The sequence below is a fragment of the Carex rostrata genome, chromosome 27, assembly GCF_964058835.1.
Source record: "Carex rostrata chromosome 27, lpCarRost1.2, whole genome shotgun sequence".
NCBI classification, from domain to species: Eukaryota; Viridiplantae; Streptophyta; class Magnoliopsida; order Poales; family Cyperaceae; genus Carex; species Carex rostrata.
The window spans coordinates 2,341,174-2,368,610 of record NC_135944.1 but is presented as its reverse complement, the minus strand read 5'-3'; the positions used below and the strand labels follow the sequence as shown (position 1 = coordinate 2,368,610).

Below are 27,437 nucleotides of genomic sequence, written 5' to 3'. Positions count from 1 at the left end.
GTGAGTAGAAAATCACCTGATCTAAAAAACTGAACCATCCGAAAATATTAATTGTTTTCATATCTTCCTATCTCAAAAAAATAGTGGAAAAATTCTGAAGAATATAAAATAATAATACATTTGTGTGTGTGTATATAGATCATTTAAACTCATGCTTGGCTCTCATCAGTAATAGATACACAGTATCTAGGAAGCATACAAGTAGTACTGTTATGACTTGGATCTACATGTGACTACTCCCTGCGTGCCAGACAACTGCCAGTGTGGCTCTAGGAGAGCGGGTCCAGATTCCCTAATTAAACTAACCCAATTTTTAAGTTAGGTGGGCTCCCTCTATCAACTATTTTGTACAAATTATCAGCAACTAGATTATATAGATATACTTAGTGAAGGAAACGAATGATCTCATTGTTTGAAACATCTCTTACAAAAAGAAGAGAGATAGCAGTAATTCAATTAATATATATGAACACAAGTTTGAGATATTTTTGTAATGATTTTATTTTCCAACTAACAAAAAGAGTTTCAAAACCTCTCCATTCAAGCATTAACTTCTTTCCAGCCTAGCTATATATATGATCTATGCTTTTGTAATTTACTTCTACTCTGCCCAATGTTTCATCAAATTAGTTTGACACAGTAGTATACTCCCCTCTCTCGTCTCTATCTCCTTGAATGGAGAAGAGAATGAGAGAGAGGGGAGCCGAGCCGAGCGGAGCCGATCGAAGCCGAAGTGTCATTTGATAAATTCAACATCACACAAAAGACTATGCTGAGAATCAGCCTTAATTTAGCTAGTCTAGTCTAGTAGGAAATGCAATGTCTTCTGTAAGAGATGTTATTAATTCGAAACTCACATGAAGATCACGTATAAGTATTAATCTAGTTGGGTGACTTGATGCTCAATTTTCTCCGTACATCAAATTAGTTTAGCTAAATTTATGAAGGAATTAATGATAGGAATAGCATTAATTGTAGGAATTTGGTACAATATATTTGTAAGATCAGCTGTCCAAATAAAAACCAACTGTGAAAAAAAAAGTTACAAGAGGAGCACAGGTGAGTTCACATCTCAATTCTCTTTGAAAACATACTAATCATAGTTATTAAATAATAAAAATGAACATCTGTCCTCATCTACTACTAGACGGCCGGTGCCATATATATATACCCAAAACCTAACAAATGGAATTAATTAAGACGACTAGTTTATTTATACCAAAAGTTCGACTATATACATTTGACTTGATTATGGAATATATATTTTATTGCATTTGATAATGAGGATATTTTGAATCAAATAAAACCTTAATTACTATATAATTATTATAGCTAGTGATAACTTTTTTATTGTACTACAATATCTAGCAAGCATGCATATAATAATAAATTTGGAATGCAGGAACAATTCCACAATGTATAAAATTTGTGAATCTTGTATTATATTTTGTTATTTTTGCATATATATGTGGTCATACCTATTGAACAAATTATATTTAGGGTCACTATGTAAAATGCACACTAGTATATGCACTACATAATTAACAAATATTTGTCACAATTGTAACAAAAGATTCATTGAAGAAATAATTAACACATCCTCAAGGTATGGTTTTCTTTGTCGCAATTTTAAGACATTAAATTCTAAATAGTACTAATATAATTCGAAAATAGCTTGGCCTTTTGGAATACACATAATACTGATTAAGATATTGAAATTCTTAGGCAACAAAAAAACATTATAAGGTCCGTGAATAATTCAGGTGGAAATTGAAAATAACACTATCAAGTTTGAAAATGAAGACATAACTAATTATTTATCAATCAAACAAAAAGGTTTCTTAAATAAAATTAAAAAAAAAATCAGGACCAGTCAGAAAAATGATACAATTTGTATGTGGTGAATACGCATGTCTAAATAAATTTAGACTTCTACACATAGAAAAATATTAAAAGGATGCATTGGATCAAAATAAGACATACTATTTGATTGGAGAGTTAATATTCAATCTGAAATTTCATCTTTTAATCATAGTCATTGATAGATCATAACATCGATCTATGTGCTTAATATAAAAATGGAGAAATGGATATATCCAAATATTATTCTAGAGTCCTAGCTAATTAATATTAAATACATGTATGTATAAAAATGGAGAAATGGGAGATATCCATATATTATTCTAGAGTCCTAATATTAAATACATGTATGAAAGCAATTTTAATCAATATATGAACGTCGCCTTACATATATAATTTACCTTCAACTCGCTTATTAAAAGTCATCTTGCAAGGTATTCAATTATTACATGGTATTCTATTAATTAACTCAACTAATCAAATGCTGAAAACGCGTGACCTAATTCTAAACTTTGGCATATAAAAAAATGTCATTTTCTGATATTGACGACTGGTCGGTCATGAAGATAAACATATATATATTGATCTATTAATTAATTACTAGAGGAATGAGGTATAATTAATTGAAAATAGCAATATTTCCGTAAGTTCAAGAAGAACTTAAATAAACTAAGCCTCAACCATGCACCTTCTATTTAAGTAAATGAAAGTCGGTTAATCATGATTACAAAATAACTAGCTACCTAACCCAGAGTTTAATTATATTATAAAGGTAAACTTTTTTAGAAAATAGCATTTGACTTACATTTAATATTCACAAAATATTTTCCATCCAGATTTTGAATTATGACTTCCCATTCAAAAGTTATAATATCTTTAGCATGGGATCAAATTATATAAGACGTTTGGATATCAAATTATATATATATTACAATTGTCCCAAATGTCCTAAATATATTATGTTCTTACCAAATATAAAGTTGACTTCTGAAAAAAAAAAAAAACTGCATGTTATATCAGAATTTAGAATTAATAAATTTATTCTCTATTTTTCTATAAAACGATAAGCTAATAGCCTAATTGACAGGACGCAAACACATACATTTAATTTGGCTAGCTAGGTTTTAATTACTTTGGTATTGTCCAAAGTTCAAGTTACTGCTGAAAAATAGTCTTTTTACATAAAAACAAGAAAAACAAGACAAATTGTCTCGTGACGAGTTGCCACTTAACTGAAGACAAGAAAGCTCCTAACATAGCGTTCCTGCCCGACTTCCACCTCCTTACGGATTGCGCCACTTGGCTGAAGACCAGAATTGGCTCCATTTTCTTCTTCCTTCTACACACCTTTTCTTTCAAAGCCAAGGAAGCGACATGCACGAGAAATAATAAGAAAAGCTTTGGGTACAATTATAAAAATATAAACCGTTCTATAATTCTGTCACGAATCTCAAAACGGACTTTATATATTTACAATGAACACAGAATTTCTCTTAGTATGGCTGAGACTAAATCCAGACCGTTGGATCCTCAGCCCCACACGCCCCAACTATTTCATCCAATAAGAAGTAGGCATCCCTGAAATCCACTGTCCAAAAGTACCAGGATCTGATGCGGCTATTAATTGTGTAACACATGTCCCAGAAGCATAGTGACAAGATACCCGAATTATACCCGTTTAATTCTTTTTTGGGGTGATGCTGAACCGAACACCGAATTATTCGGTTGACCGAACTTTGACCGAATTAAACCTGAATAATTCCCGAATTTTACGAATTTTTCCCGAATTTTACGAATTATTCACTAATTATTCACGAATTTTTCCTGAATTTTTCCAAGAACAATTATTTTTTTGGTTTTTTATTGTTTTGCTCTCTTGCACGAGTGAGATTTCTGATCCGGATAATTCCGAATTATTCCCGAATTATACCCGAATTATACCCGAATCACGAATTTTTGATCTCGCCGAACTGAACCCGAATAATTCATTTGTCACTATGCCGAGAAGTGCTACTTTAGTTATTTTCTTTCCCGCGACACAAAAGCCCGCATTGTTATCTTCACCTCTTCACCAAAATTTCCTTCAAGCCCTTATAAAAATTAATTATTTTGTCTACGTCTTGAGAAGGGATAGTTCAAATACTTAAAATGTGCGTATTTTCTTCTCCATTTTTTTTTATAAATATGTATAAAATTAAATAGCCTGACTTATATTTTATCTAAAAAAGAGTGGCCCACTCAGCTGCAGTCTTAATTTTCTAGTTTCGCCTCTGAGTCTACATCTTTTTTACAATGTGCATTAACATTCAATATATTGTTGTAAGCGATTCACGACACGTAAACAAGAAGTTTGGAATTTTTAGGTTTAGACACATGAAATAGAAAAAATTTCCCAAATTTAGTTTACAGTAAATATTTTATTTTAAATTTTATTTTAAATTTTATTTTAAGATGTTAAATGAGAAGTAAATAGAAGTAAAATGGAATAGATCGAGGCAGAGTAATTTAAATCATTTCTTCATATAGAATAATTTAGTCTATCTGTCAGACCCATTATCATATATAATAATATAAATATTTATTTTCCAACATCTTACTTCTTCAAACAAATTACTTTTCTCTGTACTTATGTTATCAAATCAGATGTAAATTAAATTGAATGAATAAGTTATGGCGTTAATATATATAAAGGGCTAAGTCTATGGTTTTTGTATCCAACAATTTTGAAAACATTCTTCTGTGTGATAAGTATCATGCGCATAGTGCAATTATTTGTATCACTGTTAATCAATAGATTGAAATTGTATATGTATTCTTTATAATAGGAATATCAAAATTGAACTAGTCTCAAAATTATTTGACCAACCATCTAAGGCTTCGAAACATTTTCGTTTGACAAATTGTTTATGTTTGATTAAAAACATAATTTAAATATAAAAAAGTATATGTCTAAATGGAAGGCAACACATCTAGAACTGTAAATAAGCCGAGAGTTAAGTCGAGTTAGCCAAAGTTTGAACTCAGTTCATGCAAGAATGAGCCGAGTTGAATCAAACCTGTAGTTAGCTATAGTCAAGTCAATACAAGTCGAGCCACACATAGATCAAAAAATTTCGTCAACTTGATGTTGTAAGCCGTGCATAAACCACAAGTGAAAAAGAAAATTTTCATTTTTTTTAGAATGAGCTTCATCCTCTTGCGGTGGGTATGAAGAGGGATCGATAAAAAAAAAATTTAAAAAAAAAAAAAAAAAAAAAACTTTCCTTTTTCAAGAAAATGAGGAACGAATTGAACCAACATGAGCCGAACTGAGACAACCTTGAACTCACTCATGCCATGAAGAGTAAATTATGAACCTTTTACAAACCAATCTCGAGTGAGCCACAAACTACAAGTTCTTTTACTATCCATAAACACATCTATGATTTAAAAATTTATTAATTGTGAATTTGTGACAATTTAGGAATGATTGTTAAATAAATTAATGTACATTATTAATATTTATCTAGTGTAATATGTCAAATCTTAAGTAGCTTTCATTTTGTCAAATAAAGGCAATGATTTTGGCTTTTTAGTTGTCCTTTATTAGATCTTTCTCACAGAACAGCCAACATGACATTTATTTTAATTACTTCCAATGAATACTTTGGTGGAATAGCACAATTAAATATCCAATAATTAAACCAAACTAGTCTGGATTCGTACAAGAAACAACTTTGGTTTATAGTTAATTGCATTAAACCAACAACAAGGCGTCTGATTTCAAAACAAACAAGTGGTGTTATCTCATTGTAAAATAAAAAATATCCTGAAAATAAACACAACCTCTAGGTAGCTAGTATCACTAGCTACCAAACAAGTATATCAATTAACTGGCTTGTAGCTAGAGTAGGTAGCTAGGTAACAATTGTGAATGATGTGATCGATAACATTTTCTAATTTAGTTACATTATTAGTTTACAATTGGTCATTGGCTTATATCATCAGCTAAGTGGTATAATTAATTTTCAACAAATTAGTGTTGTCCCTCCTGTACGTCCATATCAGATGGCATCATGTAAATTTCAATTATATTAATTATATTATCCCCGGTAAGGAAATTCTTACCAAGCATGCATATTCGTATTATTTTGTCCTCTTTACAATTGACAATTAAGTGAATTAAAACTGGTATACATTAATTACAACGGAATAAATTATAAGAGAACAAAAGAATCTCATACAAAATGACATATTTCATAAAATAATTTAGACTAAATAATATTTACACGTAAATAATATTACTTAAATGTCGACATATTAAATAACATATTAAATGACATACATTTTGTTTATCTTTTTGACATATTTTCATCAAAATATCTCATACAAAATGACATATTTTCATAAAACAATTTAGACTAAATGATATCTACACGCAAATAATATTACTTAAATGTCGACATATTAAATATCATGCATTTTGTTTATATTTTTGACATATTTTCATAAAACAAATCTCATACAAAATTATATATTAAATGACAAATAATATTCTTTAAATTATATAAAAAATAGAAAGAAAAAAAGATATGGCCAATCAATTATCAATTAATTCATAATTTTTTTAAATAACATTTAAAAAATTTAAAAATAAATCATAACTAATCAGAAAAATGATACAATTTGCATATGGTGAATACATGTGACAAGTATGTGCTTAAATAAATTTAGACTTTTATATATAAAATAACATAAGAATGCATAAAATCATAATATTTGATCGGAAAACTGATATTCAATCTGAAATTTTATATTTTAATCATAATCATTAGTAGATCAGAACTTCTACATGCTTAAGTATATAACATAGGCTTTTGACTACCTGCACTGCTTATTAGGAATTCACGGTCCACCTCTTAAATGTTAATATCAGGTCTGTATGGACATATTTAGTTCAATAACAGATATGTTGGACTTTTAAAATGCTTAGACTTTTAGCTTGAACGCAGAACTAGTTGCTTTTATTATCATAAAAAAAAGGGGTCAGGGTTAAAGATAGGGTTAAATATATTTGTTCGTTATCATAATGGATATGGGTATGAGGTCATCACTCAATCCGTATTGTACCTGTAGACATCTCTACTCAACCATTTTAGTCATAATTTAGCTAATAGAACTTGCATTTTGTAAAAGATAAATTCATAGAAGGCTACGGAGCATGGTTCAAAAAATCGGAATCAGAATCGGAATCAGATTTTTGACCGCCGAGCCAGAATCGGATGAATTGGCCGGAATCGGATGAATTGGCCGGAATCGGAAGAATCGGATCAGTAACTCGGGTATTTTTGGCAGAAGCCTTGTTTTGTAGCTAAAAAATAGGAAAAAATTGATAAAAATAATTTGTAAAAACACTATGTTAATTAAGTGCTATATTCCAAAATTTTAAAACATGATTTAATTATTAAGTTGATCATTTCGCCTAATTAAAATTTGTATTAGATTAATGAACGATCAGATTTATCTGAGTAACATAAAATGAATCTAAAATTTAGAAATATAAACAAATCAAATTCGTACATTAAAAATTGGAGGTTAAAAACATAAGATAAAATATAGCACAATAAATAAAGTGTAAATATTGGGCAAATCTAAAATTTGTTGCAATCGTGAAACTAAGAAAGGAAATAAATCAAATCATGTAAATAAATAAATAATTGAATTCTAACTAAGAGTAATTAAATTAGGAATTATAAATTGATTTGGTAATTATATATATATATATATATATATAGAGAGAGAGAGAGAGAGAGAGAGAGATGGGCTATGGTGCATTGCAATGCATAGGCCATGGTGTGCATTGGACCATAAATCACCGATTCAAAGTTCAAATGACCGATCCAAACCGTTCATCTTGTTCTCCATATTAATATGTGCTTGGAGACCAAATTTTATATTTTTTGGAATTTTTTTACTATTTATTAAGCCACTTTGAAAATCGTTGATCTAACGGTGGCTTCTGATTTTACTGTTCCAAACAGTCACCGTTGGATCAGCGATTTTCAAAGTGGCTTAATAAATAGTAAAAAAATTCCAAAAAATATAAAATTTGGTCTCCAAGCACATATTAATATGGAGAACAAGATGAACGGTTTGGATCGGTCATTTGGACTTTGAATCGGTGATTTATGGTCCAATGCACACCATGGCCTATGCATTGCAATGCACCATAGCCCATCTCTATATATATAGGAATATGCTAGCATGCTATGCATAGCATAGAGCCCCTCCATGCAACGGCTCGGATTTCGAGTTTTCAAAATCCTAACAGTCGATCCGAACCGTTCATCTTGTTCTCCATATTAATATGTGTTTGGAGACCAAATTTTACATTTGTTGGAATTTTTTTACTATTTCTTTAGATTTATTGAAAATCCCTGTTTTCAGCAAATCTGGACCATAAAAAAACAGCGATTTTCAATAAATCTAAAGAAATAGTAAAAAAAATTCTAAAAAATATAAAATTTGGTCTCCAAACACATATTAATATGGAGAACAAGTTGAACGGTTCGGATCGACCGTTAGGATTTTGAAAACTCGAAATCCGAGCCGTTGCATGGAGGGGCTCTATGCTATGTATAGCATGCTAGCATATTCCTATATATATATATATATATATATAGAGTACGGCTAACGCGCTTCCTCTAGCATATGGGCCGAAATGCTTCCGGTGAAAAGTTGAAATTTCAAAATCCAAAAAGTCGATCTGAACCGTTCATCTTCTTCTCCATATTAATATCTGCTTGGAGACCAAATTTTACATTTTTCTGAAATTTTTTACTATTTATTAAGCCATTTTGAAAATCGCTGATCCAACGGTAGCTTCTGATTTTTACTGTTTGGTAAGCCACCGTTGGATCAGCAATTTTCAAAGTAGCTTAATAAATAGTAAAAAATTTCAGAAAAATGTAAAATTTGGTCTCCAAGCAGATATTAATATGGAGAAGAAGATGAACGGTTCAAATCGACTTTTTGGATTTTGAAATTTCAAATTTCCACTGGAAGCATTTCGGCCCATATGCTAGAGGAAGCGCGTTAGCCGTACTCATATATATATATATAGAGAGAGTTAGGCTGGGGTGCTATGGATAGCATAGTGGCCTCTATGCTACGGCTCAATATTCGAGTTTTCAAAATCCAAACGGTCGATCCGAACCGTTCATCTTATTCTCCATATTAATATTTGCTTGGAGACCAAATTTTACATTTTTCTGAATTTTTTTACTATTTATTAAGTATTTTACAAAATTGTTGATCCAACGGTGGCTGCACAAAACAGTAAAACCGTTGGATTAGAGATTTTCAAAGTGGCTTAATAAATAGTAAAAAAATTCAGAAAATTATAAAATTTGGTCTCCAAACAAATATTAATATGGAGAATAAGATGAACGGTTCGGATCGACCGTTTGGATTTTGGAAACTCAAATATTGAGCCATAGCATAGAGGCCACTATGCTATCCATAGCACCCCAGCCTAACTCTCTCTCTATATATATATACACACACTACTTTAAATTTAATTAGTCGGATCTAAGAATCAAATTATAAACACGTAATAATACTTGTACGACATTATAAATTGTTACGAATCTTTGATTCGAAATTTGGACGAAAACAGATTTTTAATAAATTAAATGAATACATATTAAGTTCTGGATTGCTTGGACCATTGGATTTAATCCCAACATGAATCTTGAACTCATCCTACACTTTGATTTTTGAATAGATGAAAGGAAGGGATTTAAACTCATTTGAATAAAAATTTCGGGCCCGGCACCGAATTCTCATCCTCTGAGATATCTCATATTTTGCGTGACTTGTTGAAAAGTCAAAACCATTCAAATAAGTTATGCACAAATCTCAAAGCTCAAATAATACTGGCCCACCTGCGCTATCCTTCTCTTTTTCCCTTCCCTCCTCTGGCGCGATTTCACTCAAATGACGCACGCGAAAGGAGTCCTTTCTCCTCCGCCTTTCACTCAAATGGCACAGGCGCACACGAATTCCTCTCTCCTCCTCCTTTCACTCAAATGGCACAGGTGCACAGACCCGAGAATCGCATAGACCCTATTTCCTCTTTCTCCTCCGCCTTGAATCGGCACAGGTTAGTGAGATTGAAAATATTTTTTCTTTAAATCGGCTCAATTTTCTTTAAATCAGCTTGAATCGGTGTAACTCGGCCGGAAAATCAGAAAATCGGCCGATTCCGTCACTGTTCATCCGATTTTTTTGAAAAAATCGCACAAACTCGATAATCGGGCAAAAATCGGCCAGGTCCCGTCCGATTTCGAGTTGAATCGGCCGATTTTTTGAACTATGCTAGGGAGGAGTAGGGGTGTACAACGGGCGGGTCGATGATATTTTATTAAAATTTGAATCCAACCCGATTACACCGGATTAAAAAAATTATTTACTTGATCCACCCATAACCTAACCCAACCCATCTATTTTTTTATATACGGGTTATTACGGGTTATGCGGGTTATACGGGTTAAACGGGTTATAATTTTGATCGAAAATCTATTATATATCTTTTTATTATTTTTATTAAAACTAAATACAGATAAAAGTGACAAACATAAATAAAATAGAAATAATTTAGCATATAACATCCATAACAAAAAAAACATATCTAGAATGTAATATCCTAAAAAAAAAAGCAGCGACATATAACAATCGCATATAAAATTCATGAAATAAAAAAAAAACATAATAATTCAAATTCAAATGTTTTTTGAGTAAAAATAGGAGTCAAGCTCCCATTTCATTGATAAAGTGGTGTTACATGAGTTATGTATTGTCCAGAAAGAAAAAAGAAAAAAAGAAAACAAAACAGAAAGCCAAGTAGACAAGTAAATGAGAAAGTGAAAATACAACATAAAATCAGAATTGGCAGTTCAAAAGGTTTGAATGCCATAGCGACTAACTACATAAATCTAGGTACGTAACCAGAAGAAGACAAAATGTAAAATGACAATATAAAAATGAACTTAAGAGAAGAAAACATGTTGTAAATCTAGTTTGTCGGATACTGGTAAACCCTCCATGCACAGCCTTGTCAGTGTGTAGAAATAAACGTAGATTTGAGACCGGGTCCGGATATAAACGGGTTATTAAGAGCAAACTCATGACCCAATCCAGAGTAACGGGTTTGTCAAAATTCAATCCGTACCCAACCCAGTAACATCTCAACCCGGTAAAATATGGGTCGGGTCGGACGGGTCAGACGGGTCGGGTGAGTCGACAGTATTTTTGTACACCCCTAGGGAGGAGGTTTGTGGTGGAACAGGGGTTAAAGATTTCATGCATGGATATAGTATGGGGCTTGGGATGATTGCAGAGCAGGTAATTAATGCGCCATTTGTTGTTCTCTCAATTCCAGCACCGTTTTTGTTACTGTTTAGCAAGCTTTGGTTCACATCAAATGATCGAATACTTAGTGCTAATCAGAGAAAAATGAATAGTGCATCGAAAAGCGTCGAGATACAGAAAGCAAAAATCAGAAGAAGAGAAAATGAATCCGTTCCGTATAAAAAAAAAAATCAGAGAGAAATGTAAAAAACTAGAAGCTGCATGCGCACTTGAATTGGTACAATGGAGATGTGTTTATATTCTGACAGAGAAGCTGAGAGTCTGAGACTCGGTCCGAGCTAGGTTCTAACTCAGCTTGCTAATTCTACACTAAGTTACAGCCAAACAAGTTGAACTTAGGGCATCCGAGTTAAAACTTTATCTTGAAATTATAACAACTCAACCCAAGTTAGTTCGCAAACCTGACGAGTTGGCGCTAAGTCTGACTGTATTTTGTTTAAGAAGAAAATAAATTCTACAAATTTTTTGGATGGAGTTGAACTGGACTGGACTGAGTTAGATAGTATAAAATGAACACAAATTCATACAAAATTACAAATTGATGTCTAGCCGAGCTAGCTCGCGAGCTGATGAGCAAGCTAGACTCCAACTTGAACTCGTTAATTCTGGACCGAGCTAGAACTGACTCGTTAACAACTCAGTCCAGTAACGAACAAGGTGTTAACAAACGAATAAGTTGCGAGTAATCATGATCAAACCATGAGCTACGAGCTTTTTTACCACCCCTACCTGCGAGCATCGATTGAGATGAATTCATATCATCTGAGGTAACAAAAATTTTGAGTTTAGAACTTATACGTGCGATCTGCTTTGCAGTAAAAGATAGGGAGCATTTTGTGAATTCAGTGTTAGCAAATACATCAATTTGGTGTTTTTGCCTAGCATATGTTTATTTGTTAACACTAAAAGTATTTTGTCCATTATATTTTGAAGTTTTCTACGGTTAAAAATCTGAATGTAATTACTAGCTATATTTCAAGAGGAAATTCCATGTATATATTTTTCTTCTAAAATTTATAATAGCATATCTATCATTTTAAATTTAAAAATTCATAAAATGTATTTAATTTATTGTTTTTTCTATTAAAATTTATTTTCAGTTGATAAAGTTTTCATTTTACTCCTTAATAAAAAATGAAAAAAAAAATATGTGACGCGTAAAAAGAATAATCCGAGGAGTTATAGTAAACTTGAGTAAACTTCTATCGTAGACTATTCGTGTTTTCCGCAACTAACTGTTTTGACTACACAGAGGGATATCCAAGAATTCAAATCCTCTGAGATATTTCATATTCTTCGTGACATTTTGGAAAATCACAACCGTTCAAAGATGTTTTGCACGAATCTCAAAGCTCAAATAATACTGCCCCCTGCGCTATCCCGAATAGAGACCGAACACGTCGGTCACGCAAAATATGAGATATCTTAGAGGATACGCACTCGATATCCAAATCAGAAAGAGTGAAAATTTGTTTGCACCTGGAACACAAGGGAAGACTTCCTCGGGTTCTTAAACTTTCGTGTAGCTAGTGCTTCAGTGCCACAATTTAATGTGCTCCGCGTGTATATGTTCCATGATCGAATACAAATGGAATATTCTAGCTTGACGATTGGAAAATTTGCATAGCGGTTCCCCCGAATTTTTTTTAAACTATTACATAAAACTATAAAAGAAAGTAAAAACTTCAAATATAACATCATATTGTTAAAATCTAAAAAAAATATAACCAACGCTGACTTCAAATGCCTAAAAGTACGCACCGAGTGTGGTTGAGAAAGAGAGATCGATCACAGAAGACATAAAAGCATTAAATGTAAAGATGTCATAGATATGTCGAAATCACTAATATTCTCTCAAGTGCATATATATAAGTTGAGTCCACAACTTTACGGTTGAGATTTATTTTCGGTCAAATCAAAACTAATTCAGTACCTATTTAAAATGAGGAAAAGTAACGTCTCTCGGGCTACAGTCCTCCGAAAATCTCCGCGTATAAAAACCTTTCTTTTTTAGCTTAGTTCCGATACGTTTTTTCGGCCACGCGTTTTCAACTGCCATAACCAGCAATGACGCGGTCCCCACTACTACAACTGCCATTTTTCCTATTTAAGCCCTTCCTTTTTTTACCGCTTTCCTTTTTTTAAAAAAAATTGAATCGTTTTTTTAACCTTCTTTTCTTTTTTTTACAATGTCAAATATCTATGATTGTCTGAAGTATATTTATATGTAAACAATTTTTTTATAAAATGAGTACATTTCAACAAGGATGAACCAAATACATAAATATAGATTTCAAGTACAATATGTATGTTCACAGGATAATATGTATATGTTCACAGGATAATATGTGTATGTTCACAGGATAATATTTGTATGTTCATAGGATAATATGTATATGTTCACAGAATAATATATGTATGTTCACAGGATAATAATTTTTAGAGAGTATGCAAGTAGTGATTTGTCTGATGTAAAATTGTTGTATTTTTTTTTCAGTGTTACGTTGTATATGTTGACAGAATTGTTGAAAAAAATTTACTTGTTAATAGAATCATTCCTACATGTTTACAGTATTTGTTGAAAGAATTAATTTTTTTTTAAATTCACAGAATTGTTCACTATTATTTACAGAAGTATCACGCAAACAAAACAAAATTAGCAAGTGGATAGAATGTACAAATTGTTGAACAAAGACCTTCTAGAAGGTGCCCAAAAAAATTATCAAATAATTAAAAAAAAAAAAAATTTCAAAAAAAAAAAAAAGAATTTATGAGTATATTTGTAGAATTTAAATTTGGTCCCGGTTCGATATATACATTCTAGAAGGTGGTCGTTAAATATCTTTTAGAAGGTGGTCCCCAGTTTTAACTGCCGATTGTATTTCAATTGTACTTTGTTCGTTGACCACGCGTTTTTATCTGGGACCATGTGGTTTCATCTGCAGAACATGCATTGAACTTGTTTATAGAATTATTTTCATAATATTACAGAATCTAATGAACTTGTTTATAGAATTAGTGTAAAAAGTCTGAAGATTTTCAAAAAACTGAGGGCCGGAGACTGTTAGCTGCTTCCATATGAGAACTAATTTGAATTTGACAATGTGGATCAAATTGTCAAAATAAGTGCACCGAGTTGTGAGCACATACATCTCTAGAATCTTCTAGAAGGCAAACCATGTGCCCTAAGTTCTGAATCTGCTGCAATTTGAAACCAGTGAACAATAACTCTGAAATATCTGCAATTCGAATCTAGTCGTTAAACTATTTTGAAATGTGTGTATAAAAAAATCTGTTGTTTTGAGATGCATTCTCAAAAGAATTACGAAAGCTGAATTTAAATTACAAGAATTTCAGAGTTACTGTTCACTAATTTTGAATCGGATTGCAGCAGATTTATTTCCTGTGACCAGAGCCTGGAGGTCCTGATCACTAAAGTAAATTGTTTTAGTTTAGATCCTGACTTGACAATTTTGTTCAGAATTTGGATCAATTTTGGATAAGTTGGAAATTCACCAGATCTCTTTTAATAATTGGTAAAAAAGTACCATATAAAATTACTAAAAAGTTTCTTGCTTGTTTTTCCCAAACAATAGCTTAAACTTCACTCTTCCAAATCAAAATTTCCAACTTTAGAATGCAAAACAATACAAAAAAAAATTGTGGCAACAGACAAATTCAGAAATTAATTTAATATAAAAGAAATCCAATTGCATTATATATTGAGTAATTCACACAAATGAAACACCACAACAAATCCATCATCACAGAAATAGGAAATCAAAATTACAAGTAGGCATATGGCTCATTATTACAACACATTATTTCTTACATTTTGAAAAATGAAATTCAAGGCTCAACAACCATGCTCTCAGCTTCTTTCTTGATAGACTGGAAAAGCACCGAGGAAAGATATCGCTCTCCGAAACTTGGGAACACAGCCTATATCAATTAAAGAAGCATGTTGTTATTGCATTAGAACTGTTCAAAATAATTTCCATCCGAAATGTCTTCATTTCTAAACATAATTTTCATATGAAAATCTACTTAGACAAAATTTGACATTTTTTATAATTTTTTTTACTCTTTTTTTCCAGATAGGTAGAAAATCATTTGCCTATCTAAAACAAATAGTAAAAAAATTCTAAACAATGTAAAATTTGGTCTACAGGTACATTTTTTATATGGAGATTATGTTGAGCGGTTCAAATTGACTATTTGAACTTAAAATGTAGATATTGATCCATAGTAAAGACCAATGTGCACTATGCATAGTCCCGTACCCTCACTAAAAAAATTAATAGAAATTTTAAAGATCGATTGTTCCAAGCTTAATAATTAGAGAACCAATCTTATTTTACAACCTTTGCACTGATAGATTTATCCATTAAAGAAAATACAGAAAATCAAAATATTTAAACAATTTTTCATTATTTTTTTCAGAATGAGTAAATCACTTACAACAAGGAGTTTTCCCTTGTTTTCTGGCCTCTTTGCAAGCTTAATTGCAGCAGCGGCAGCAGCACCAGATGATATTCCAACCTACAACCGGAATTGCATGTTAGAACAGCTACAGATGCAGAACCAAAGAGTGTCATCTAAATCCAAAGATACATTCCAAAGAAAAAAAAAAGAGAACATATACCAGTAATCCCTCTTTCAAAGCAAGGGTTTTTGCCATCTCAATTGATTCCTCACTTGAGACCTAAAAACATCCAACAATAAAAAAAAATAAAAATCAAGTGGCCGGTGATAAAAGCATATATCATATATATTGCAAAAAGTAAATGAAATAAATTGGAGTTATTATACCTGAACAGTTTCATCAATAAGATCAACAGCCAAAACACCTGGAATGAAACCTGCTCCAATTCCTTGAATCTTGTGTGGACCTAATTTGCAATTGAACATAATAGGTAAGGATATGGGTAAAGGATACCCTAGGAGGTAATTATTAAAAATAAAATTATAAAATTATATTAAGATAGAAATTTATATGGGAATTATGCATGATATGATTTTGTTTTATTCATGGCCCATATTTATCTATTCAATGGCACCCTTTTATCTGTTAACGGGTAATGGTATGAAAATGCTCAGACCCGACCCATTTCATACCCGGTTGGCATCCCTATGAACAAAGTGGGAAATTCAAATTTGATTTTTCTAGGCATATATTATCAAATGTTTTTTCAAACATTTTAAATTATAATGGAGTTTAAAAAATTGTAAATTATGGGGAATTACCAGGTTTTCCACCCGACAAGACCGCACTTTCCACCGGCTCAATACCATATAGCTTCACAAATAAATAAATGTCAACTGCCAAATCACCTAAATTTGAAAGTTCACTAAATAGGAATAAAGATAAATAAAAACTAACCTTGACATCAGGGTTTTGCTCTTTAAGATACCTTCCTGCTCCAGTAATGGTACCACCGGTACCAATTCCAGAAACAAGACCATCAACCTTGCCTCCAGTTCCCTTCCATATCTCCGGTCCAGTTGTCTCATAATGTATCTAAATCATGAAAAATAAAACAAAATTAAGATACTCAAAGAAAAAGCTTATTAATCACACATACAACTACTGAGAATTTGAACAACTGAATTTCGTTTTGCTTGTAGAGTTAACTTTTAACAATATATAACGATTGCAAAAAATTACACAACTGATTGAATTTCTTCCAACAATTAGTGCAACTAAATGTGTAATAACAAAACTTGATACTAAGCAGACTGGAACCATATCTAACGTTTAATCAATAGATGATCCTAATGTGAACAGCCAAAACCTTAAAAAACTGACATGAAATCCAAAATGACTTAATCCAGAGACAAACTAGAGTAACTATACTGAACTATCACAATTTCCATATGGCATCTGTTGAATTTCGCAAATTCTGAGTAGAAAATATATTTTACTGTATACTCTATGCTCTTTACAAATATCCCAAATTGCCATTTATTGTACCATTCGATGCTATTATTATTTTTGGTATCCAGCGATACAAGTATACCAATGTACCATTAGTTTTATTTGTAAATCAGAAGCTGATGCTTGATTTAATCTTGGCCCTTGATCAATTATGAAACTATCTTCTGATATCCTTTTCATTTTTAACAGCCTTGATTAGTGACAGAAATACATCAGGTTGGGTCAGATTGGTAGGTTTTTTAATTCATGGTAAAATTCTGACAGGAATAGGCCATGAAGCGCTGAACCAAAACCTATCATTGGTAAATCTAACACAACTCTCAGAATCTCTTCAAATTCAAGTTTCTAAGTTCTAACATATATAATGCAAGGCCTATTCTAGGCTAAAACATAAAAAAATAAAAAATAAACAACAAAAGGTTGACTCAACAAGTTCAAAAGATAAGTCACTGCTACTAGGCCATAGCCCTTCTTTCAAAACATCAAGAATGAGGCCATGGTACTATCCACAGAGCAAATTGGTCCATACTATGGATCAATATGTTCATTTTCAAAATTCAAATAGTCAAAACTGTTCAACATGATCTCAAGATAAAAATGTAATTTCAGAACAAATTTTACATTTTTTTAAATTTCTTTAATATTTTTTTTTTCAGATAGGTTGAAAATCACTACTTATGAATGGTCTGATTTTCCAAATATCTAATAAAAAATAGTAAGAAACTGTAAAAAATGTAAAATATGGTCTACAAGAACATTTTCATATGGAGATCATGTTGAACAGTTCAGACCGACTATTTGAACTTTGAAATTGGAGTTATTGATCCATAGTACATACTAATCCATGCTATGCATAGTACCATAGCCTCACTTAAACATAAATAACAGAAACAAATAATAAAATTCTACCTTAGGATTAGCAGCATTCTCAAATTGCTGAAGGATGTATGAATTCGGTGTCTTAGCAGCCAATTCCTCGGCCTTTGCCACCGCTCCTTTCATGCCGAGAAGTGCGTCCGTTAGTACCAAATCAGCGCCAAATGCTTTCAAAATGATTCTCCTTTCCATACTCATAGAAGCCGGCATTGTCAAAACAAGCTTATACCCCTTTGCTGCGGCCATAAATGCAAGGCCTATTCCAGTGTTGCCACTTGTTGGTTCAATCAACACACTCTGTGCCACAAAAAAATTTGTGAAATTACTTATTTGACCCAAAATGTCATTAAAAAACCAAATAGGTCCTGGTAAATGCAATATTTATGTAGTAATATATTCTGATGCGAATTTACACAGATTATATCATGCATCCAGTGTTCATTTGTTACCAGAAAAATGTATATATTGAGTAACAAAAATTTGAGTTATTATTGGAATGAGTTCATCCTATGCCCAGTTCAAGTGGAATTTTCAGCTGTTATAAAACAAGTTAAATGCTAAAAACATTATAATTATCTATTGAATCTATGGAAATAATAGTTCAGATATTAAATAATCCAAAAAACAAAAAAGTGAAATGCCACTTGTTGGTTCCATCAACACACTCTGTGCCAACAAAATATTTTTGTTAATTACTTATTTAATCCCAAATGTCCTTGAAAAAACCAAATAGGCCCTGGGTTCATTCTTTGCTAATGCAAAATTTATGTAGTAATATTCTGATGCAAATTTGCTAAACTGTATATTGAGCAACATAAATTTGAATTATTGTTGGACCGAGTTCATTCTTTGCTGCCATAAAAAAAAAGTTATATAAGTGCTAAAAAAGATATGAATGAAATGATTCATCTAATGGTTCTTTCATTAGTTCTAGTATGAAGAAAATATATTTGAAGTAATTATTAAAATTACAGTTCAGGCAATCAGGTCTCAAGTTAAATCAGCAAAAAATGTCAAATTCAAAGAGTTTTTTACTAATTTGCCCCCAAAGACTTGCCAAGAGTATTCAAATACCTTAGAAAATCAGAAAGTACTGTTATGATTTATGAGAAAATATTGTTATTTCTTATTTAATAGAAACATATTAGCAAAATTCCAAATAGCAAGCACAAAATCTTTTATAAAAGTTGAATAATCTTATCTGGTCCCATATCTGGTTGTCTTATACAAATCAAGATAAGATAATTGAACAAGTCAAACCTCAGCAAACCACTAACATGTAGGTCACATCAAGTACTGTTTAAAAGTCAAGTAATACAAACAATAGGTAACAGTCAGGAAAGCATGTGCTGAATAATACCACTCCGAACAACGATAGCAATTATCTATTACACAATTTTTTATCTTAAATAATAAATTGTGTTCAATTATAATTCTGAAATGAAACAAATTATAAAGAAATTACAAAATTACGTACCAGTCCTGGAGTAATAAGGCCTTTAGCCTCTGCATCACTGATCATGCTATACCCAATCCTGACCCAATTTTAACCACACATAATCAATTTCAGAATCAAAATTAAATCCAAAATCATGACAATATTCCAAAGAAAACAAAGAAAATTGAACTACCTATCCTTGACACTGGAGCAAGGCTCCATCATCTCCAGTTTCGCTGCAACTTTAGCCACACATCCCTCTGTCACTTTGTTCAGATACACCAATGGTGTATTCCCAATTAACTGAAACACCAAATTTTGAAATCAATATAAGAAATTAATTACATTAGAATGTAATTAGTACCAAATTAGCAACAAAAGAAAAGAGATTAATTACCTCAGTAACATCTTTAGCGATGGTAGTGCTTGCTTCACCCATTGATGATCAAAATGCTACGGAAATTATTCAAAATTGTGAAATGAAACTAAGCACAAATGAAAATGATGATCTATTACCTTATTAGAATCTGCTATATATAGAAATCATTTCTGAGAAAAAAAAAACAAAGAGGTGGAAAATGAATGTGAATCGAAAAGCGTCGAGATACAGAAAGTCAAAATCAAAGGAAGAGAAGATGTATCCGTACCTTGTAAAATAAGAGAGAGATGTTGAATACTAGAAAGTGCGCAGTTGATTTGGTGCAAAACCAAGGGAATCCAGTGGAAGGAAATGCGTTTATATTGAGCATGATTGAATTGTGAGAGAAGAAGAAAAGCTGGAATGGAATTGGGAAAGAATTCATCATGGACCTGGTCTATTGCCGTATTTTTTGTAAACTAACAGTTTGTGGTTGAATTCATATCACCTAGTGTAACAGAATATTTCATTTTGGATCCTAACCGTCCGATTAGAATCTACACGAATATTAAAGTCTCACTAAATGTTGATGGGACAACCTGATGTAAACATAAATGTTCCCGTTACCTCAGAGATATGAACTCCATATGGTCTTAATGAAGAATTCCTCAAATCATGTCTGGTAACTCAAATTTTGACTTTTGATTTGAACCGTCTGATCTTCTCTGACACGTCGGGCCGGATGTACTGATTATGATACGGTTTGAAATGAAATATAAAATTTGATGTTGACCGCTAGATAAAGGTCAACATAAGAAATATTTCAGGAGAATTTTTATTTTGTATTTTGTGTGCACAAGGTTCGTTGAACCGGGACGCTATGACTAATCGTGGACAGAGTTTAAAGAGGATATACAAGCATTGTTCTTTGTACCGATGCGGGTTTACGACTTTGTACTAATGTACTAACGAGTAACGACCCGGTTAGTATGTGATTATGTTCCGTTGAACCCACTTTTGTCCGTTTTAAGAATTTTTATTTTTAAAATTTAAATAATTAATTTTTATCGTTCATTATGATTTTCATATGAAAATTTGTTTGGTGTCAAATATTACATTTTTTTATATTTATTTTGTTATTTTTATAGATAAATACAAAATTACTTGATCTAAACATTAATGACTATTCAAAAGTAGTTATTTTTTACTATCTAAAATAATAATAAAAACATTCTAGAAAATATAGAATTCGACATCCAAATACATTTTCATATGTATTACATGATGAATGGTTTTAATTTATTGTTTGTACTTTGAAAAAAAATATGAATTTGTAGTTTTTTTCATTTTCATTTTCATATTTTTTTTTTTCAAACCATAGTCTATCATTTATATCATAGTCTATCAATTTTCATATGTATTACATGATGAATGGTTTAAATTTTCAGTTTTAAATAACTTAATTAATAGACTATGATATAAATGAAAATTGATTTCCATACCAAAAGCAGCCCAACCCAATTAACAACAATCCATATATTATTTTCCTCAAAATAACTAACAAAAAATTTTATAACTATGACCACTACTATTAACCATCTCAGTTCAATCATGATTTGCGCCCCCTCATCTTAATCTCGCTTCTCTACTAAATTCAAATTTATGTGAGTCCTCTCTGAACCGTCCCATCTATTTAAACACCAATCCCCTCTATCTATTCATTCCCCCTTTCTTTCTGTGTTGGTTAGAAACCGCTCAATCCTATATTTTGTTCCCTGACACATCTATCTCTCTCTCATCTTTTCTTCACACCACCGAATATAACTCTCCCAAAATCTCCTCTTAATTTCTGAAAATTATGCATCAAGGTACTTTAAATTTGTGAGTATTTTGTTGAATCAATTAGGTTATGATCAGGATTAGAGTAGATTAATTTTTAAAATAGAATTGATTCATGAACCGAATTCATAAGTAGACCTATGATTATTACAAATGAATTTCTTCGTTAATCATCTCAGTTTGATTTCATAAAACTATTATTTGATTTGTGAGTATATATATTAATATTGTTTTGTCTTCTCTCACAACAAGAATGAGACACTTTTCGCGAGGATAAAAAAATGACTTTTTGCGACGGACTACTCTCATTGTTCAGTTTTTTCTTTTTGCGACGGTACTTTTAGCGACGAACGACCGTCGTAAAAGCGTTTTTTCTCTCGCAAAAAGTGTCTACTTTGTTGTAGTGTCTATCGGTTAAATAAAGTTTCAATAGTTTAACACATGATGCATAATATATTTGTGGCACATGTTGTTATTTTAATAAAACGCTAGATAATTTTTCAATGAGAAAAGGTTTTCGTCCACACTGTTTTGTCCACTGTCTATTCACAGCCTTATCCGACTCCCGGTTCAACTGACTTTAACTTCCTTTTGGTCCCCACATTCCAACGAAAATTCAAAACCATCCCATATTTTGCGTATTTAAACCTTCCTTTCCGATCGTTTCTTTCCTTTTTTGAATCTCATTTTCAAAAACTTCATTTTTGATCAAATTATCTCCTTGCTGAGGCAATTTCCTTCCTCTTTCAGATTTCTCATCTCTATTTCGTGGCGATTTTATTCAATCAATTACTGACGCTCAGTCCCAAATCAAATCCATCTTTCTCTCACATCTTCGCTAACTTTTAACCCAGATCTAGAAAAAAAAACAATTTGGATCCACTTCGACCTATTCTCGGGATGGCCACTTGAGCGGTACATTTTTTGTAGAGACATCGCACCAATTTGAATAAAATCAATTGGCTTCGCAATATCGCACCAATTCGAATATATAAAATCAATTGGCTACCTTCATTTGCTGCTGGTGCGGAGCTCGTTTTTCCATGTTGTTTATTTTTCCTAATTTTCCTTCACTTTTTCTATATCGATTTTTCATTGCAATCTGGTGGTAAGGTATTGAGTGCTTATCATAATTTCTCCTTGCTTATCAAAATCAATTGGCTTTGCAACTTCGTAATGACAATTTTTTTTTAGATTACTAACTCGATCTCGTTGTTTAAACATGATCACGACAGAACTTTCAGGAGTGGATTTCGATTGAATAGAATTTGTCAGGGTTGAATAACAGGGCGAAATTTAAATCTAGTGAGTTATTTCTTTATTTTTGTTGAATTTGTTGTTTGATTTGATGCAGTAACGGATCTAGCATTGTTTTGAACTTTTATTTGAACTTTTTATTTGATGCAGTAACGGATCTCGTAATTATTTCTTTATTTATTTTGAATTTCGATATGGAGATATGAGGAGACGATCTGAGAGAGGCGATATGGATGAGAGATGAAAGCAAGACGATAGAGAGTATTGATCTTGTTATTTTACAGTATTCATCTTATGAAAATCTGGAGGAAAGCACTATTGGAAAAAATAGAATCAGGATCGGTTATATACGCATATTAGTATCGGTTCACAACCGATCCTGATCAGGGCGATATAGATACCAAACAATTCTGTATCGGTTTTACGACCGATCCTAATAGTCACTATCTAGATCGGTTCTTAGCTAAGAACCGATCCAGATAAGAACTCATCTGGATCGGCTGTACTATAGAACCGATCCAGATGTATAATTTAAATTAGATTTTTAAATGATCCAGATGTATAATTTAAATTAGATTTTTAAATTATCCAGATGTATAATTTAAATTAGATTTTTTTTTAAATTCAGAAAATAACTATCAGGATCGGTTCTTATTTAAGAACCGATCCAGATAGTGACTATCAGGATCGGTTCTGAAATAAGAACTGATCCTGATAGTTATTTTGCCTTTTTAAAAAAAAAATGATATCTGGATCGGTTTCTTAGATAAGAACCGATCCTGATACTTTATTGAATTTTAAAAAAATATTTTTTATTAAATGACTAGCTTCCATATTTATTTAGCTGGTCAAAATGCTAATTTATCACAAATCCTAAATTATCAATAAAACACATCCTAATTTAATTATCAATAAAACACATCCTAAATTAATTATATATCATACACATCCTAACTTATTACAAAAAATTCATGTTCATATGCATGCAAATTCGGATAAAACACCCTAAATTGTTGTACTTCTTCTCGGCTTTATCTCTTTCAGCAAAATTTGGACCCACATCTGGCGAAAGTCGGCCAAGCGTTGTACCGTATATTTAGCGGGAATATCCTGCATTTTTAGAATTTAGAAGAGCATATATATACAATTAAATTGTGTATTTTATTATATTTGAACCAACAATGCTTATTTTTGAAAAATTTATAAATGCATATATACCTTTAATTGCGGAAAAACATCGAGGAATTTCTTTATTATGTCTTGCATGAGCAACATGGTATAATATGCACATTCCCAGCCAGCTGGTTGTTGTGGGCACTATATAACAAGTTTCAAAAAAATAAAATGTTTGTATTACGAGCATACAAATGGCTTATATGTATATTCACAAATGTGTGCATCTAGGTCATTATAATCATATCGCAATAGAAACTATTACCTTGCAATCGTTACGAACCGTTAAAGAAGTACTCATTTCCTTCATGAAGACACTGTTGAAATATGAAAACATTGAACAATCAGTACTTACGAGACATATTTAAAATGATAATATAATAATAAAATCATTAGTATTCTAAACAAACGGAAAATTTAGGAAGGCACTTACTCCTCGATAGCAGCAGTGATCATTAGCATTCTTTTACACTTCTTATCGGAATCGTACACGTACAATGCACGTTCTCTTGGCATAAGCACGACCAATATCCAATGATTTCTGCATGTTAGGTTTGTAGCATGTCATATTATTCAATTTATATGAATTGAAAGAAATATAATAAAATCAGAATATATATATATATATATATATATATATATATATAACACTGACATCTGATGGTAAGGTATGAAGATCAATCTCTTGTCCCGATTTTCTCGGAGTGCTTTCCCTATGTATTGAAGAACACGTCCTCGGTCATCATTCAACAAGTTGGCATTCGTTCGATTGGGGTCCATGAAACCAACTTGCTCATCGGAATATTCCTCCTTGAGTTATTTGTGCCAATACCTACAAAATAAAGATACAAAGGTGATCTCAATTTTGTGAAATTTGAATTACAAGTACTAAAATTATGCAATTATTACGAATATTAACTCACAGCATCCAGATCTAAACAACTGGTACAGTGAGCCACTCCCGTGGTGTAAGCAAGGCCGCATAATCATCTGCATAAACGCGTATGGAGTCATCTGAACATAAAAGATCAACTGGCGAATCGATTTCGATTGGACTACCATCTAGCTCCAAAAATTGATCACGAATCTGCTTGAATGTCCGTCCCAGCTTGTCAAAATTGATACCATCAAATGCCTTGCAGTGACTCGTTGCTTTCGGACCTCCAGGAACGCCTAATTCTTTGCCTGGTTCCTACAAAATTTCATAATAAATTGAAATAAAATACAGAACCAACTATAACTCTATCACATATATACTAATTCGGAAGTATAAGAACTTGTAATAATAATATAACTCATCTGAACCTACCACTACCACTATCTTGGACATCGGCCATGCAGTGAAACTGCCGAGGGCATCCTTTAGGGTTTCCTGCTCGTCATTTGGTACAGGTAATGGGATGTTTAAGAAGTCTGCATCGCCGCGCCCTTTCCTTCCCGATCTCAACTACTAGATTGAGGTATTGATCTGCGCCTCTCCTCCTTGACTATTTTATGTGTTAGTTATGAGTATTAATTATAATTTATATAATCTATCTATTGTTATAAGAATGACTTAGGTAAGTTGAACATTGTTAACCTTATGTAGATATTATTATTGTGTGAGTATTATCATATACATACTTTACTATATTTTTATAAAAGTTGTATATGAATCACTTGAGTTCATTGTATTTATTTGAGTTGTTATATAGTTTATCAATGAGATAATTGATATGAAATAGATAATTGTTATGCATATGTTACATAGTTGCATTCTAATCAATCAAATGTTGAATTAAAAGGTGCAAAAGGAAAGAGGCTCAAAGAGAGGTACGGGGAAGAAGTAGAATAATTGCTTGTAGTTAGGCAAGTTTTCTCCCTCTTAATGAAATGGTATTTAATTATATTATTAATTGTGTAGTACAATTCATTAGTTATTAGTATAGTACTGTTTTATGATCCAACAAAACTGGAATATTTAGTATGCCTTTTAGGTTCATACCTGTTCAAAATTAATCCAATAGGGATTAATTTTGAATAGCCCCCGTTTTGGGACTGCTCTTTGAATGCTTTGTCTCATTTAGGATGTGAAGAAATGTTTATGGATCTAGTATTTAAGAAAGATTCGTTTAAATTGTTTGAATGTTAAAGTAATATAATATTTTAAATTGAATGAACTAAGGTGTAGTTAGAAAACCTAAGTAATCAAGAATGTCATCTATTAATTGTTGTATTTAGGTCATGTTTATACAATATCTTAATTATAAATGTGTATGTTATGATTAGGAGAAATGGAGGGTGATCGTAGTTGGATGTACAGTCCTCGTTACGTGAACAAGCGAATGAATCCCACATTTGTTAAGGGGGTTGAGGGTTTTTTTGAATATGCATTTAGTATTCAAGAAAATATAATTAGTGGTGATCGCATTAGGTGTCCATGTGCCAAGTGTGGGTGTACCCGATGGTTAGATAAGGAAACTATTGGAAAACACCTGATGAAATCGGGTTCCGACCTTTTTACGATAATTGGTTCATGCATGCTCCTCGCCCTTACGACTCCTGGATCTTGCCATCGTACTGGCCCGATCTCGTCGATCACTAGTGCAGCGACACTTTTGCCAGTCGAAGCGTGCAGAATGTCTCAAATAGGGCCAATGCTGAAGGTTCAGGGGCCACGACGGGATCTGTGAACATGCTTGTTCACAAACAGTGCTTCATAAGTTATTTTTCATTAAATTAATCTATTTCATTCCAATTAAATCTAATTGAACTAACCTTGATAATTAATGAACTTGTCTTTCAAATTCTTAACAGGAGCTAGAAAAAGGGCACGAACCCCGATGGTCCTATGAGTTGTTCCAGCCAACTCATACGAAAAAAAAGATGGGAGAATACATTAATGTTAAGGCTAAAAACGCATAGGTAATAATACTTTTGAATTGTTTTATAAAATATCATCGTTCCTGTTGTACCTGATTTACAAAATTTGCAGCTAAAATATGAGAGAGCTATGGCGAAGAAGTATGGAGCGGATAAAGAAAAATGGCCCACATACGACAGCGACCTCTGGTACTCTATGGGCATTGATGATCAGAATGTCCATGGAGATAACTATGGTCTCGGTGCTATAGGTAAAATAAACATTCTTTAAAATTTGAAATTTATTTTTAGTTTTGTCAGATAATACTAATTGTCTTACTTTTAATGTTTCAGGCAGCACGAGACGCATGTTTCGCTCCAGTGGGTCCAGCAGTGCTCAATCGCATTCGTCACAATCATATTCTTCTATGCCACCAGCTCCGCAA

The 27,437-nt window shown here is 32.0% G+C and overlaps 1 protein-coding gene and 2 long non-coding RNA genes across 3 annotated transcripts; 1 reads left to right on the top strand and 2 right to left on the bottom strand.

Moving 5' to 3' along the window:
* Positions 1–14,969: 14,969 nt before the first annotated feature.
* Positions 14,970–20,329, bottom strand: LOC144544927 (cysteine synthase). The gene is made up of 11 exons (XM_078293486.1): positions 20,171–20,329; positions 19,921–19,976; positions 19,717–19,826; positions 19,563–19,620; positions 18,119–18,382; positions 16,655–16,792; positions 16,519–16,570; positions 16,084–16,163; positions 15,917–15,976; positions 15,733–15,813; positions 14,970–15,213 (listed from the first exon to the last, which is right to left on the bottom strand). The coding sequence occupies exons 2-11, from the start codon at positions 19,960–19,962 to the stop codon at positions 15,121–15,123; spliced, it is 978 nt and encodes a 325-aa protein (XP_078149612.1). The 5' UTR covers positions 19,963–19,976; positions 20,171–20,329; the 3' UTR covers positions 14,970–15,120.
* Positions 20,330–26,917: 6,588 nt separating this feature from the next.
* Positions 26,918–27,427, bottom strand: LOC144545236 (uncharacterized). The gene is made up of 2 exons (XR_013508438.1): positions 27,358–27,427; positions 26,918–27,277 (listed from the first exon to the last, which is right to left on the bottom strand). It is a non-coding gene; the product is annotated as an uncharacterized LOC144545236 (long non-coding RNA).
* Positions 26,947–27,437, top strand: LOC144545235 (uncharacterized). The gene is made up of 3 exons (XR_013508437.1): positions 26,947–27,054; positions 27,125–27,263; positions 27,346–27,437. It is a non-coding gene; the product is annotated as an uncharacterized LOC144545235 (long non-coding RNA).